At 50.4% G+C, this 14,314-nt stretch overlaps 2 protein-coding genes across 2 annotated transcripts; one reads left to right on the top strand and one right to left on the bottom strand.

The window, feature by feature from the left end:
- Positions 1-818: 818 nt before the first annotated feature.
- KVR01_003397 (uncharacterized protein) lies at positions 819-4,773 on the bottom strand (the record flags this gene model as incomplete). Its single annotated transcript, XM_044782785.1, has 2 exons — positions 819-3,868; positions 4,236-4,773. 2 exons carry the CDS (start codon positions 4,771-4,773, stop codon positions 819-821), a joined length of 3,588 nt encoding a protein of 1,195 aa, XP_044648412.1.
- Positions 4,774-8,842: 4,069 nt separating this feature from the next.
- Positions 8,843-12,382, top strand: KVR01_003315 (uncharacterized protein). The gene is made up of 3 exons (XM_044792659.1): positions 8,843-9,440; positions 9,510-11,188; positions 11,274-12,382. Exons 1-3 carry the CDS (start codon positions 9,013-9,015, stop codon positions 12,359-12,361), a joined length of 3,195 nt encoding a protein of 1,064 aa, XP_044648330.1. The 5' UTR covers positions 8,843-9,012; the 3' UTR covers positions 12,362-12,382.
- Positions 12,383-14,314: the final 1,932 nt, after the last annotated feature.

Below are 14,314 nucleotides of genomic sequence, written 5' to 3'. Positions count from 1 at the left end.
GATGTTAGCCAGGAGCCGGTCCGAGCCCTAGTGGGGAGGAATGTAGACTTGCTTCAGTCTACCCGGTGATCTTGCGAAATCAGGTCTGAATTTGTAAAGGACATGACTGACCTAAGCAAAGGTATCGGTACAACCTTAGAAGTGACGAAACCAGTCCAAATATGTCGAACAACATCTACGAGCACCATTCCGTCCAAGAATCTGATAACCACCGGGAGGTATGGCTGTTAGCTATTTTATTTCCCTTCAAATAATTTTCCTGCCTTTGGCATGGTAATTGGCCACCATTCGATAGCCGGGGTATTAATCCAACAGCTGTGGCGTGATTCATTTCCAACCTTGTTACCAGACCACACAGCTGCAAGGCAAGGACAGGTTCAAAAAGGATGTGGAGATTGGGTTGAAATTCATTATTAAAATTATTACTTGCATACGTTTCATATGTATGGGGTTTAGAAACGGAACCACTTGAAACCACCAGATTAAATCCTTCTTGATGAAATCGAATTCTTTGTCTCCGATCCAGGCAGGGTTTGTTCGCCTTGAAAGTAGGGTGGCTCAGAACTGCGCACCGCCTAGTCTTTCGTCCTTGGCAATCAAGCTTTCAATCCCGTGCTAAACTAAGCCGAAGGAGAGAGACTCCTGCAAAGAAACCCTGGAAAAGAAACTGTGGTCGGGGGGGGGGGGGGCAAATAGAAGAACTTGCACATATAACCGATGGGTGTAAATTATTTGCATGCCTGCCCGGGATGTGATTCTGCGACGTCTGAGCCCTTGCTCATCCGTCACAGTTCGTTCAAAATCGCATCCAAGCAGAGCTAAAGCAGAGGGCACTGTAGTTCCCCATCGCGGACGCGACACAATTTGAACACCTCTGGCATACTGGTTGGCCTTGTGATGGTCACTAGTTGTTGCAGTGCCTTCAACATCTTCAGCAGTGTAGTGGTGTAATGATCAACCTTCTCTTTAGTATCCAGGAACGGCGAGAAAGCTTTCTTCTTCTGTTCCAAGAACCGATCTCTGATCTCTCCACGGATGGCGCAATCCATGTCTTTCAACACCTTAATCGTCAAGGCGAGTTCTTCAGGGCGTGATCGCATGTACCGGAGGTATCCGTCGCCGTACTTTTTGAAAAGGTCCATAGATTCAAAGGCCAGCTTCTTGAAACCTTCAAAAGCACGACGATATTCCTCATCCTTCCTCTGAGGGTCGTAGAGAAGAACCATAAACCTCGGGTCCTCCAAACTGCCCAAATCTCCATGCTGCCTGAAGTCAGGGCAGAAAGGGTGCTCACGCATGTGAAGCTTCGAGGTCGGCGTCTCCACGTCCACGAACTCTGGTGTCTTTGCTGGATCAGCGGCGGGAGCGTGGAGTTCCAAAAAGAGTGTTCGCAGTGCCAGCGACATGTCTTGAAGTATCGGCCAGAGCTTCTTGTCAAGACCCCACCCCACACGGGTAAGACATTGCATCTCATCCACGGCCTCCGTAGCTTTGACGATCTCGTTTTCGTGCTCCTTCATGTACTGCAAATAGTCGCCCCGGCGTTGCTGAAAAGTGTCCAAATGGTCGATCACTTGGTCTGTAAACTTCACCGCTTCTTTGGTCCCCTCAGGCCCGTCCCCTTTAGGAGGTCCCGAAAACTTCCAGCGAAACGGACAACCGCGCCCTTCGAAGGGCCACTCCAGCTTTGGAAGGTGGATCGGATCTTGCGGTGGGGCCGTCGGTATCGGTGCTGCTGCATTGATGTCATACAAATTCTGCGCAACTTCGCTCATGCTCTGAATGGAGGTTCGATACTTGGTCAGATCCTCCTCGGGAGTGTCAGGTGTTCTCAGCAAAAGCTGAAGCTTGCACTGCACGATCGGGACCGACCATGTGCGGATCCAATGGAACAAAACATGATCGTCTCTCGCAAGCTTCTCGAGCGAGGTTTTCTTGAGCTGGTGGTATTTGTCCGTGGCCTCGTACAGCGACTGGTTGGACATGCTTTTGACATCGGAGAATTGCTTTGACGTCAGGTTTGCACAATCATTCACCCCACCAGCGTCAATTCGAATGCTCTTGCTCTGAAGAACCGATTTCCACATCCGCAGCAATGCGTGAGATGTGCGATTGTATCCCATCGTCGCAGGGGTCTGATAGTCCGGCATGTGCGGATCGAGACGCAGTCTGCAAAGCGCGATCGGCACCGCGTTCGCCAGCTTAGCGACTCTGTCTTGATTATCTCTCAGCCGGGCAAGATAGCGGTCCCTCCTATCTTGACCATCATTCAAGTTTCGAAGGCCGTCAGCCACAACATCCTTGTCTTCAGAGGCAGATACCATGAGGGAGTAGTGCGTATGATTTCCGCAGAACCAGGGGGCTGTCGAATTCGCATATATGAAATCTCGATGGGCTTCGACAGGCGTGACTGGAACTGGTTCCACGCCATGGCCTGGAATCGTTCCCCGGCGGTAAGGATAGTAGATACCCCTATAAGGAGCCATCTTTGGTGGTGGTCCATCGGCAAGCATGTCATCCAGAACCTTGGAATGCGGCTTGTTCTCGAGCTTCTTCAAGACGTCATACATAGCATTGGCGTACCGGGGCCAGAAGTTGTGCGAGGATTTGAGGACGTCGAGAAGGGCCTTTTTGATCTCATCAGGGGCGTTGACACTCCAAGATCTGGTCTCTCTGACATTCGGAGGAAACGCCGCAGCTTCTCTGACCGCGCGGATCGCAGCACAGACGGGGTCGGCATTGTTGTGAGTAGCCGAATCGATGGCATCACCCACGTGTTTTATCGTGCGGTCAAAAGAATCCTCAACAAACCCTGCAGTGCTCAGGGCTTCCTTGAAAGCCTTATGTGTTTTCCCTTCGTACCAAGCGACATTCCCTGCCTCTGCAAAATCCACGTCTCGCATCGTGAGGCGGTCAGCGATGGTGTTGAGGGCGGCTTCATACACGGCCTCTGTTCCGCGGGGCCGCGCCTCCTCCATGGCATCAGCCACATCATTCCAAGTGGGCTGGACAACAACGTCAGGAACTCCAGCATATTCGAGAGCTTTGAATCTTTCGGCATTGGAATAGGCACCTGCCGCCTTCTCCGCCGCGTTCTTGACAAGCCCCTCCAATCTTACTTGCCTCCATTGAGAAGCCTCACTCAAAGCCGCATTAGCAGCTTGATCGACCACTGTGGCGGCGTTAGATCCACCATTACCGGATCCTCCAGAGCCAGGTCCTGTGAGGAGATCTTCCCGTGCCACTGAAGCTTCTGCCCGCGCCAAGTCCTGGCCGAACCTGTGGAGGGCCTGGTGTGCCGCGTTATGATCGTAGCCATGTTCGGCCATCGTTTGGTAAAGCCTGTCCAATGCATCAGATACATGACTTCCCAGACTCTCGCCTCTAGACTCCTCTCCCCATCTATCACGGTCGTCGTCGTCGCCGCGCGAACCGTCGTCACCGCCACCTAGAGTAGAACCCCCTGGAGTAGAGCCCCCTGGAGGAAAGCCCCTCTGAGGAGAGCCTCCTGGAGTAGAGCCCCCTGGAGTAGAGCCACTTGGAGGAGAGCCACCTTTGCTGGCACCTTTTTCTATCTGGTCAATCCAGCGTTCAATTATTTGATCGGACGAGATGGACTCGTCATAGAAGTCTAAGTCGCTGAAGTCGGTATCTATCTCCCCAGGCCGACCCCAAAAGTCATGGTAATCGCGTGTCAGATCAGAGTAGCTGTAGGAGCTAGCACCTGAGTAGTCGGGGATTTCGCCTAGTCTCATTCGTGGCATGGCCTCTCCTAGGGTAGTGGCAACGTCTGAGTCGCCCTTAGACGATGCCCACATCTTTGAGATCCAGCCGAAGAGCCCCGCAGGGGCCGGAACACCAACTCCCACTGAAGAAGTATGAGTTAGCTTCGGATGAACAAGGCAAACATTTATGGGAAAGAGTGTCGAGGTGAAAATATCGCCCGCCTGCGACCTGTCTGGATGCCCTGAGGCTTTTGGTGAAGTCGGGCGAGGACATGTCGCCATATCACTCACTACCTAGGTATCAAAGCACTAGCTTTGATCACATATCTGATACACAAGCCCAGAGTATGTTTGCGCATGCAGTGAGCTACCTAGGCAGTAATCACTACGTGAACTCCCATGAACCACGCCCTGCAGCAGGACGGTATCGTATAGAAGGGTTCAATGAAGGCGCGTGCCGTATAGAAAGTCATACTCTACTAGTAGGGCGACCGCATACAATAAAGCAACATGTGGTATACATTCCCACATGACATGGCCATGGTGAGGAGGGGGGTTTAGTCAGGGCAAGGGGGCGCCCCATTTTGGTGTACTTACATCCAACACCGAGACCAATCGCTAAGTCTCTGTTCTTCTTGGATTTGTCAAGACTGTTGACGACATCTTTCACTCCAGTTGGTAGTGGCGCTATAGTAGATGAAGTAGTCGCTGGGCTGAAATTCTTCGTTGTGTTTTGCTTAGTCGTGTCGGTCTCGGTGGTCCCGACAGATGTGGTAGCGGGTGTTGTCGTGCTAGATGAGGTGGACGAGTTCTTGGGCTCCTCGGTCGTGGTCTTTGGAGTCTTGGGGTGAAAAGGTATCAAATTGTCCACCAAATCGCTCACAATATTGGGCACAGTCTTCGAAGGATTGACACCAAATGAGCCCGCGCCAAAGTCTGGGGTTGCGCCTGGAGTAGCGCCGGCAGTGAGAGTCTGGCCATGAGTTTGAGCCGGCATCGAGTCGACGACTACGACACCGGCGAGGCCGAGTAGAAATCCCTTCAACATTTTCTGGACATGTTAATTGAAACGCAGTGGAGAGTTGACTGGAGGCAGGATCAGTCTGCCTTGTATACGGTGGGTTGTAAAAGGAAAGTTTGCAAGGAATCAACCTGAGGGATATGGCAGCACTTTTAAGGACACTCCATGTTCCTCGGCTTAAGTGCTTTTGTTGTGTCCAAAATTGCAAAGTTGAGTTGGCTGCCGTTCTTGTCAGTTAGTTCGGAGCTATTTCGCGACGGTGCTTCGCAATACGATGCTGGCAAGACTAAATCCATCATGGATGAGAAATTCGAAGCAAGCCAAAGATTAGGATTTGCATTAATGTCCTGAAACTTGAATATCAGTATGTATCTAGGTATCTAGGTACCTACCTAGGTAGGTAGTGAGAAAGGCTTAGGCAATAGTAAAAAGCCCGGAACTCACTTAAGTACCTACCTGTGGCTGGCTGCGGCGCTATCAAGCCCGTTCGAAACCGTTTGGCGATCTGTCGCTGTCTGCGGCGCTATGAGACTCGTAGACTGTGTACGGACACATAGTTTCTACAAAAGCTTTCAGAGGCAAAAATAATTTTGAAAAGCAACTAAAATAGTACAGCAATGGAAATGATAAGTGTCAGCGCCGTTTTCTGTCTGCCTCAGCTGCCAACGCTTTCGTTGTCATCTTACGCGATCTGTTTCCATCTCAAAAGGAAGATATGCCACCTGGGCAACGAAAACGGAAAGGGCAAACGCAGTAGCCACACATACATATTCATGCTATCTCCAAAAGGATGCTCTCATTAGGTAAGTCCTCCGAGTACACCTGGGCAGGCAGTCTGAGGAAGCGTAGCACTTGAGAAGGGGTGGCGGCGGCATATGTCCGGCTGTTCAATTAAATATTGATCAATACCTTACAAATGTGGTAGAAGAGTGAAGTTGTAAGAAGCTGAGCCTGAGAATACAGGTGATGACTACCACGGTGCATTGAAGCTTTTTCAGTGGACGCACTGCTCGTATCTCAATCGAAGCCTCATTCATTCAATGTTTCCACCCGGTCCTGCAAGCCCCAGATCTCCCCAAAAGTTGCAGTGTCTCGGAATAGATGTCCTCCATGGTGGACAGGGTTGTTCTTGGAGTTCTGTGTTTTTCTTTGTTTTGTTTTTTTCGACGTCCACTTTCCTTTTCTTTCACGTCATAAAACGGGCAATCAAGGAAACTTGCGTAAATCTTCTGGGGCTTGAGCGCTACCGGGTCGGCGAGCCTGCGGTACCTTCGTTAATGGCTACTTAGTAGGTATTAGTTTGATGCAACGAGGTCTACGGTAATGTTCTTTCAAATGCTAGGACTTTTCTAGCTACACGGCCACGAATGAGCAATGTTTGCAGCTAACAACGATAAGATTGTGTTTTCCGCTAAAATCTACCTTGCATGCCAACCTCAGCATGCACTGGCCAATGCATTTTCCCGCGGCAGGGAAGAGGCCACGAACAGACTGCGGTGCAAACTGGGTAAAGCCGGTGCTGCCCTCTGAGGTCATGCCGTGGGCCGAGATCCTCGTGGGAGTACACAGACCGTGTCCATCTGCCCACAACATCTCCAAAGTTGGCGTATTAATCCGATGAAGGATCCGGAGTGCTCAAACGTGGAGGGTTCGGATTGGAAAGCCTGCCCACGATCTTCTCCAGACCCTGTAAGTCGCCCTCTACCGTCTCCCCATTTTCGCGATCCACCCAGGTCGGAGTGAAGCCACCTCCGAAGTCCACGACCCAAGGTGTGTCGTCCTTATCTAACAGCACATTCTCCATTTTTGCGTCTCCCCATACTATACCTTCCTTATGCAGCTCTTTTATGGTCTCTCGAATCTGTGCCGCCCACTGCAGCCTTGTTTGTAGCGGGCGTCTGATGTATTGATATGCCAAGGGACCCTTTGGAGCATCAATCCAGGTAAGTAGTAGTCCTAGAATCCTTTTGCCATCCTCGGTCGCGACGACACCGTGAAGGCGGCTTATACGTGCTCCGAGTTTGATGTTCGACTTTTGAATTTGCTTAAAGACAGCCAGCTCACGGTCCAGCTGGGAATCATGGCCATGCTCAACGAAGCTTTTGAAGAAGTAACTGTTCTTCCCGTGGCTGTCGCCTAGCTGTATGCGTGCTGGCGTTTTCACCAGGACATCCCCAGATTGATCGTAGCACAGGATAATCTGAGAAGGGCTATAGACGCAGGTCCATGACTTGAGGTCTTGCATCTTGTCCGCTGTGGTTGGGAGCCCCGGGGGTATCCAGCCACGCCGTTTGTCGAGTTCTTTCGGGTAGCGCTTTCCATCTACTGCCTCAAGCCGGTATGTGTAGAAGTCAGGGAATGCATACTGCGACAACGTAGAAGGCCTCGCCCGGGAAAGTGGTGGAGCGAGCTTGATGACCAGGTCCTCGAATGGTTCCAAAAGCCAACCGAACCCATCAGAGTCTCCTTCCTCTCTAATCTCCTCAAGGTATTCGAGGTACCTTTCTCGAATCTTAGGCGATCGAATGAAGAAGTCCGTATGGTATGTCAGGAAGAAAAGACGGCCATTGTGACGAACGTGGACGGAGAGTTCATGGCGGTCTTCATCCTCGTGACAGAGTGTCTTGGTGACGTAGAATGGGCAGGACCCCATATTTTCGAGGCGGGTACAGAAAAACTGTCTCTGGAGCCACACTGGCAGGATAGAGCCCAGAACCAAAGGTAGAATGGATTAAAAAATGGTCGACAACTGGAAAGGAAGATCGAGATCCAGGGAATAAGTGAACAGGAAATTTCGAAACTGAAGAGGGCCCGATGCAAGGCCAGGTATGACTGGTTTTTAACGCTGTCGCAATTTATTGTTGTGGTGATGGTTTTCAGCCTCAGAGAAGGCTAGAAGACGTGCGGGGTAAGGCAAATAAGTAAGTAGCCTCAGAAGCGGAATGCTAGGGAAGCAGGCAGCTCCATTATTGGCTCTCAGGCCTGGCAAGCTTCTGGCGTCCATCATCTTTCTAAACCAAGACGAGCACAGGGATATGAAAAGGCAGACGGGAGTCGGTTCTATGCGTCTTCAGCGCTGGTGATGAACTACCAGCGCCCGACAGACACGAGGCCCACCCTTCTGAGCCTGAACGAGGTGCGCAAGCTGTTCCACGAGCTCGGCCATGTCTTGCACGCCCTGTTCACGCGCACCAGGTACGCCGCCCTGAACCTTGTGGACCGAGACTTTGTTGAAGCACCGAGCATGATGCTGGAGCAATTCTTCTGGGCGGAGCGCCACATCAAGGATGTCTCTTTTCATTACTCCCACATCGACCCCAGCATGAAGGAGCAGTGGAGGTTAACCACCCTGGCGGACCAAAATCCATCTTCATTACCCTGCATGGCGAACAGTCAAAGTAGAAAGAAGATGGAATATAGTTTTCGTGTAATTGGCTTTTCACACATTACCGCAACACGCCACATGTTGAAAAGGCTGTTTGATGTTATGCTAGAGGGCGCCGGTGACTTGGGTGCTCCTGGTCGGTCGTTCTGGAATCATCTGTGCCAGGATGCCACTCAGGAGGCTGGAATACACGGAGCGTTTCTATGGAGGGTTGCCCTATTGCGTACAGAAGGCTGAGCCACATGCCCACAGACGTACTGTATTCTCTTTCCGATGTTATTGGCACTGTATTTTCTTTTTTTTTTTAAAAAAAAAAAACGCTTGGTTTTGAGCGTTTACCACTATATGAAGGCGCCACATACATTTTGTATGTATGGGGATTAAAAAAGAAACCACTCGCCTACAGAAGGCTGCTCTATAGGAAGAAGGTGGAGAAATAAACGCCGTGACCGCTCAGCGGACATGCGAGCAGAGCTCGTGGAACCTACGCATGCAATGTCATCACAGCGTCTTTGTATTGGAAAATTACCAAAAATTACAGCGGCCCTTACTCGTTTGGTAAGGGAAACGCAGTGGGTGGCTTAACCCGATGTTGCACAAATTCGTGTCGAGATAGACGATCTGTCGGCACCTGATTGGCCTCGCTTAGGAAAAGTCATGCAGTCACCCAATTTCAGCCCCAAATCCGTCAGAGATTCAGGATTTCCCCTCATTTTTTCTGTTCAGGCTTCTACGTCTATTCTCTGCTGAAGCCTGCATTCCCCTCATATCAACAGTACTCGTCGTCTTCGCTGAACCGCTGCGGGTTGGAAGCACTGACTGATACTTCTGCTGTTGTTCTCGTTTCGATTACGCACCAGCTGCGCCAACAGATTCCCGCGATGGATCCTCTTTCTGCCATAGGACTGGTTTCGGGTGTCATCACGTTTATCGACTTCGGATATGAAGTCATATCGGCTGCCAGAGAGGTTCGTGCGTCGTCATCCGGTACGACCGCAGCTAACAACCACATCAAATTCCTTAACGAACGCATGGAAGCCGTGGCATCAGACCTAACAGTCGCAAGGTCAAGCGGAATCATGTCTGCAGATAACCAAAGACTCACGGAGCTTGCTGATAAGTGTCTGGAACTTTCCGGTGGCTTGAAGAAGCTTCTGGACAAGCTGAGAGCGAAGAATCCAAAATCGAAGCGACAGGTCTTGAGCAGTATCATGAAAAATGTGAAGAAGAAGGATGAGAAAAAGAATTTGGAAGCTAGGCTGGATAAATGTCGTCAGCAGCTGCATTTGCAGTTGTCTCACACCACGAGGTTAGTGCTAAGAATAAACACAAATCAAGATATCGTTGTCGAACGGCCCACTCACCTAATCATTCTCAGGCTTGAAAGTCTCAGTCGTCTGGACGAGATCGTGCAAACAGGAAAATGTTACGACAAAGAATTACGGTCTCTTAACCAGCAACTGGCTGTTCTTAAAGACGCCGTGGCAGGCTTGAATCCGAATTCTAAACTTCAAGACGAGGCGCGGGCGATCCTCGACCTGTCCGACCTGGCTATCTCCAAGGTCTTGCAAAACGGCATCTTGGAGGCTCTCAGGTTTGAGAAGATGGAGAGCCGCTTTGATAGTATCGTGGAGGCGCATCCCGACACATTCAAGTGGCTATTAGAAGAAGAGTCCCCGGACTCATCCATCGTATCGACGGGGGACATGAATGACCAGTGGTTCAGCATCATGAACGATGCTGTTGAGCAGGACATTCCGCTACGACTCGAGATACGGAAAAGCTTTACCAACTGGCTGTCGCATGGAAACGGAATATTCCACATCTCTGGAAAGCCAGGAGCAGGGAAGTCGACCTTGATGAAATATCTCTCTGATAGCAATGAGATCAAAAAGTACATGAATACCTGGGCGGACGGGAAGGAGATTACATTTGCGTCGTTCTTCTTCTGGAGGCATGGTACGGAATTTCAAAAATCACTCCACGGGCTGCTACGGTCGCTCTTACATTCTGTAATCGATGGACACCCTGACCTCGCACGGATGGTCTTCCCTACTCAGTGGGAGGCGGCAAGGACGAGTCCCGGAAAGACATTGCATTTCCACCTGTCCGACATCCAGAAGGCATTCGAAATCCTCATGGAAACACCCGAGGTCTATACCAAACACAAGTTCGCGTTTTTCGTTGACGGCCTGGACGAGTTCGAAGGCCACGACGATTCGCTTGTCAAGACACTCTTTCAGTGGGCTCACTCAGGCTCGGAAAACATAAAGATCTTGGTCTCCAGTCGAGAATTGCCCATTTTCCAACAACGCTTTTCTAAATGTCCCAAGTTCCGACTGCACGAAGCTACCTATCGAGACATATTCCTTTTCGTGTACGATACGTTACGGGAGAATGAAGATGTCAAGTCCTTGTCTCAGCCCCAAGAGGTGGCACGCCTTGGAAGACTGCTAGTTGAAAGAGCAGAGGGCGTCTTCCTCTGGGTGTCTCTTGCGATGAGGCTTGTGGAGCGGGGCTTAGTGCTAGAAGAATCAATTGAGGAGCTTGAGAGCGCCATAGAACAGCTTCCTCACGAACTGGAGCAGCTGTTCCGAGTCATTTTCGACTCAATCAAGACGGAAAGGGACCTGGCCAAGCGCCGAAAAGCTATGCGGACGCTTTCCCTTGCTGTGGATGAGATCCAAGTACCCGCATGCAACGGTCGCCTGTACCTAACACATCTTTCGTTCATGAACGACTATGATCGCGATCCGGACTTTTCGAGCCAAGTAAAAAGTACGAAAAACGCCGCAGATAGGAGTGCGCGCTTATCTCGTTGCCGAAAGCAGCTTGGCGGTGGCTGCAGGGGACTTCTCACCATAAGGTCCTATTATTGGGAGCATGAAGTTCTCGTTAGGAAAGAAACTGTGGTGTTAACGCATCGGTCGCTCATTGAATTCTTTCAACTTCCCGATGTTCAAGTTTCTATTAAAGAGTACACACGAGGCTTCGACAGACTGCTTTTCTATTGTCAATCATTGATTGCCGAGTTGAAAGTATGGTCCCTTGATGAAGGTTAGCAGACTCCTTCGCCCAATGAAGGGTTCTACGTTCCGAGGGATACTACATCTAAGATTCAGAGCTGACCGATTTGAAACAGAGTATGATGGATTAGAGGACATATTATCGAGTATTACACCACATGGCAGAGAGGATACAAAATCAGAGGCGCTTTACGGAAGACTATGGGTTGCAGCCGAACTGGAACGCCTCATCTCGCTCCATTACCACATTCATGACTCGAATAAGTCAACTCTCATCTCAACTATATCCCAGGTGAGGCTTCTAATCCAATCAGAGTCTGAATCAACTTGGGCGTCTGAATTCATGTACATTTCTCTCTGGAGATCTGATGGCACTAAGCATTTCACGCATTTCATCATTCCGTGCCAACTTGAAGACTGTATTGTTCTCGTGGCCTTGAAGTTGGGCCTTCACGAGCTCTGGCCGACGACCGACCTGGAAGGCAAAATCCGTGATGCCGTCTTATGTCTTGTTGCAATGTCCCTGGAAGGGTTCTGGATGAGGGATCGTGCACTACAGTTTGTGCCGCCTTCTTTTGATAGATTGCTCCACAGCTTAGCAATCTGCCTTGGGGGTGGGACATCAACAAATTCGATCATGAGGTTACCGAGCGGACGTTTGAGACCTAGCGTTTGGCAGAACATGGTGTGGCACTGCATCGTGACACCCTGCAATCAAGCATCCGTCGCGCCGGTGTGGCTGCTCTTCATTCTGCACGGGGCTGACACGAGATTCACACTCAACTTCAAACAGACTTGCAACTTCAGTGCTAGAGACAAAAACGCAAAGACAATGGAGATGACGGGACTTTGGGGACCAGATGGCTACCAAACTCAAATTCACACACCAATATTGATCGATGAAGATGAGGACGGGATCCTGGGGCTAGCCCGAAATCGGAATTGGTCTGTTTCCTTGGAGGAACTGGCATATTTCTGGTTTGTACCTCATGTAGACAGTTTTCGGAAAGTTTTCGAGTTGTATGGGAACAGTCACATCTCGGAAGGGGCCCAAAAGGACCTGGGGCGAGAGCTGGGGTTTGATCTTGAATGTTGGCAGAGTCAGACGTGGGGCGACCCGCGACCTCTCCTTCGGTATCCTTGGGAAGGGGAGACCGAAGCACTTCGTGATTCTGATCGGACAGTCTCCGCGGACGATATATGATTTTCTATGAGACGATTGGAATTCTAGTAGAATTTTCAAATATGTATTAAGGTGCAAGTTTCTATCATTTCTTCACGCCCTTGTGATGTATACGGATTAAGAACTAAACCACTTATCTACATAACTCTCATGTAAATGCTATGTAGCATGCAGCATAAGTTAATATAAACACAAAGAGCGCATTCTAGTTAACACCACTATTAAGATAGTACCCCTTAGCCTTATCTATATATTATAAGGTTAAGGCTATAAGTATCTATTATATTTTAACTATTATTATTAGGTAGATATCCTTTTTAAGTATAAGGTCTTAAGTATTTAAAATTATATGAAGCCGCTATATATATCCTTAAATATATATAGAATAGAAGCGAAACTAGACACACAAAGAGCTAGTCCCAGCCATCAAGATAGACCTTGCAATAAATACGGACAGAGGTTTAATTGCGACATAATGGAATTCACGACACGACCACTATCCCTGCTCCGCGCTAATTGATCAGTTTTGACTTAGCCGCATCTCTATGACCACATACATCATCGCATGGCGCTGGAGATGAAGATAGGATAAAAATGATAGTCAAGGGCGAGGTAATTCATAGGACCCACTACGCGAAAGTAGGCGCCACTCATATTACAATCCTACGGTAACGTTATCGAGACCACACGGCTTGCAACATGGAGGGGCATGGAGGGGCACTGGAGACATATCCAGGATGAGCTGTTTTGCAGAGCCAAGAGCCCACCATGGAAGGCAGTCCAGCCCGGTTCCCGTCAACCTTGACAGGCTATGAAAGGGTCAAAGGGACAAGAGGCTGTTCAACTTGGTATGAAACGGAACAAGCATTCTTCTGTTGACACTAAGGAGAACAACTGTGGGACACGTGGTGCGTTGCAGCGTGCTGTGCGGGTCACCAGGCGAGATCTGAGGTCGACAGACTTTCATATGTCAGAAGAGAAGGTAATGCCACATTCTTTTCACAAACATCGACATGACAACTGTCAACCCCCACACCTTACACCATGAACCACACCGACAATGCATCTTGTAGCAGCGGCACTAGGGCGGCGGGTAGAGGTTGGCGGGCTGCATGTGAGTGGCGGCCAACGGGATTCACACATCGGCGGCGGCCGGGCTTGCATGGCGACGGGGAAGCATGAGTGTGCATTGGGCGTCGGCCATGCAACGTTTCGGGGGCGGGTCAGCGAATCAGAGAGGAGAAGGGGAACGACATGGCATATCGAGGCGAGACAGCGACACGGGGGTTGCAGATGGAAGGAAGCATTACGATGATGCAGCCTTGACGCTGCAGTCTTGTGCTTCCCGAGAGAGGAGAAATACCTGCATGGCACATGCGCTTCTGCAGGCAGGTATCGAAGAGGCAAGACGTTGAGAGCGTCCGTTGAAACGTTGAGGCCAATGCAATGGTGCTGCGAAACTTGACCGACTGGCGAGGACGGAGAGGAGGAAAGTTGGCGTCTGAAGTCATGTATGAAACCTCGTGACCTGCCAAGAGGAGTTCGTCCAATGGGCAGGGCCTGGGGTGCATCGTGCCTGCCAAGTCATCCGTCAATGCAGCTACTGTGGGCACTGCAGCCCTGCCGTGCACAAACACGACCGGTCTGCCAGTAGCTTTTCCCACCCTGGGAGGCAGAAAGACACAGGAGAAGGCAGGAGAAGGCACAACCACCAACGACAGCGTGCTGATCGCCGCCCCATGAGTCGCAGAACAATCGGCAGAGCGTCCTCCCCCGATTGCGGAAACACTGGAGCCAGCACAGGAAGGGCCAAGCGTGCCCACATCACTAGCCTGGGGAAATGATGATGCGCTGCCATCCCACGGGGGCATCGTGGGGTATGGGAGATGCTGTGCTACCCACCCTGGGTACCGAGTCTCCGTAGAGATCCATGGATATCTACGTGTTGGTCCAAGTCAAGCAGGCTCCACACAG

Source organism: Diaporthe batatas (assembly GCF_019321695.1).
Source record: "Diaporthe batatas strain CRI 302-4 chromosome Unknown Contig00003, whole genome shotgun sequence".
Taxonomy (NCBI): domain Eukaryota; kingdom Fungi; phylum Ascomycota; class Sordariomycetes; order Diaporthales; family Diaporthaceae; genus Diaporthe; species Diaporthe batatas.
This window is presented reverse-complemented; position numbering and strand designations above follow the sequence as displayed.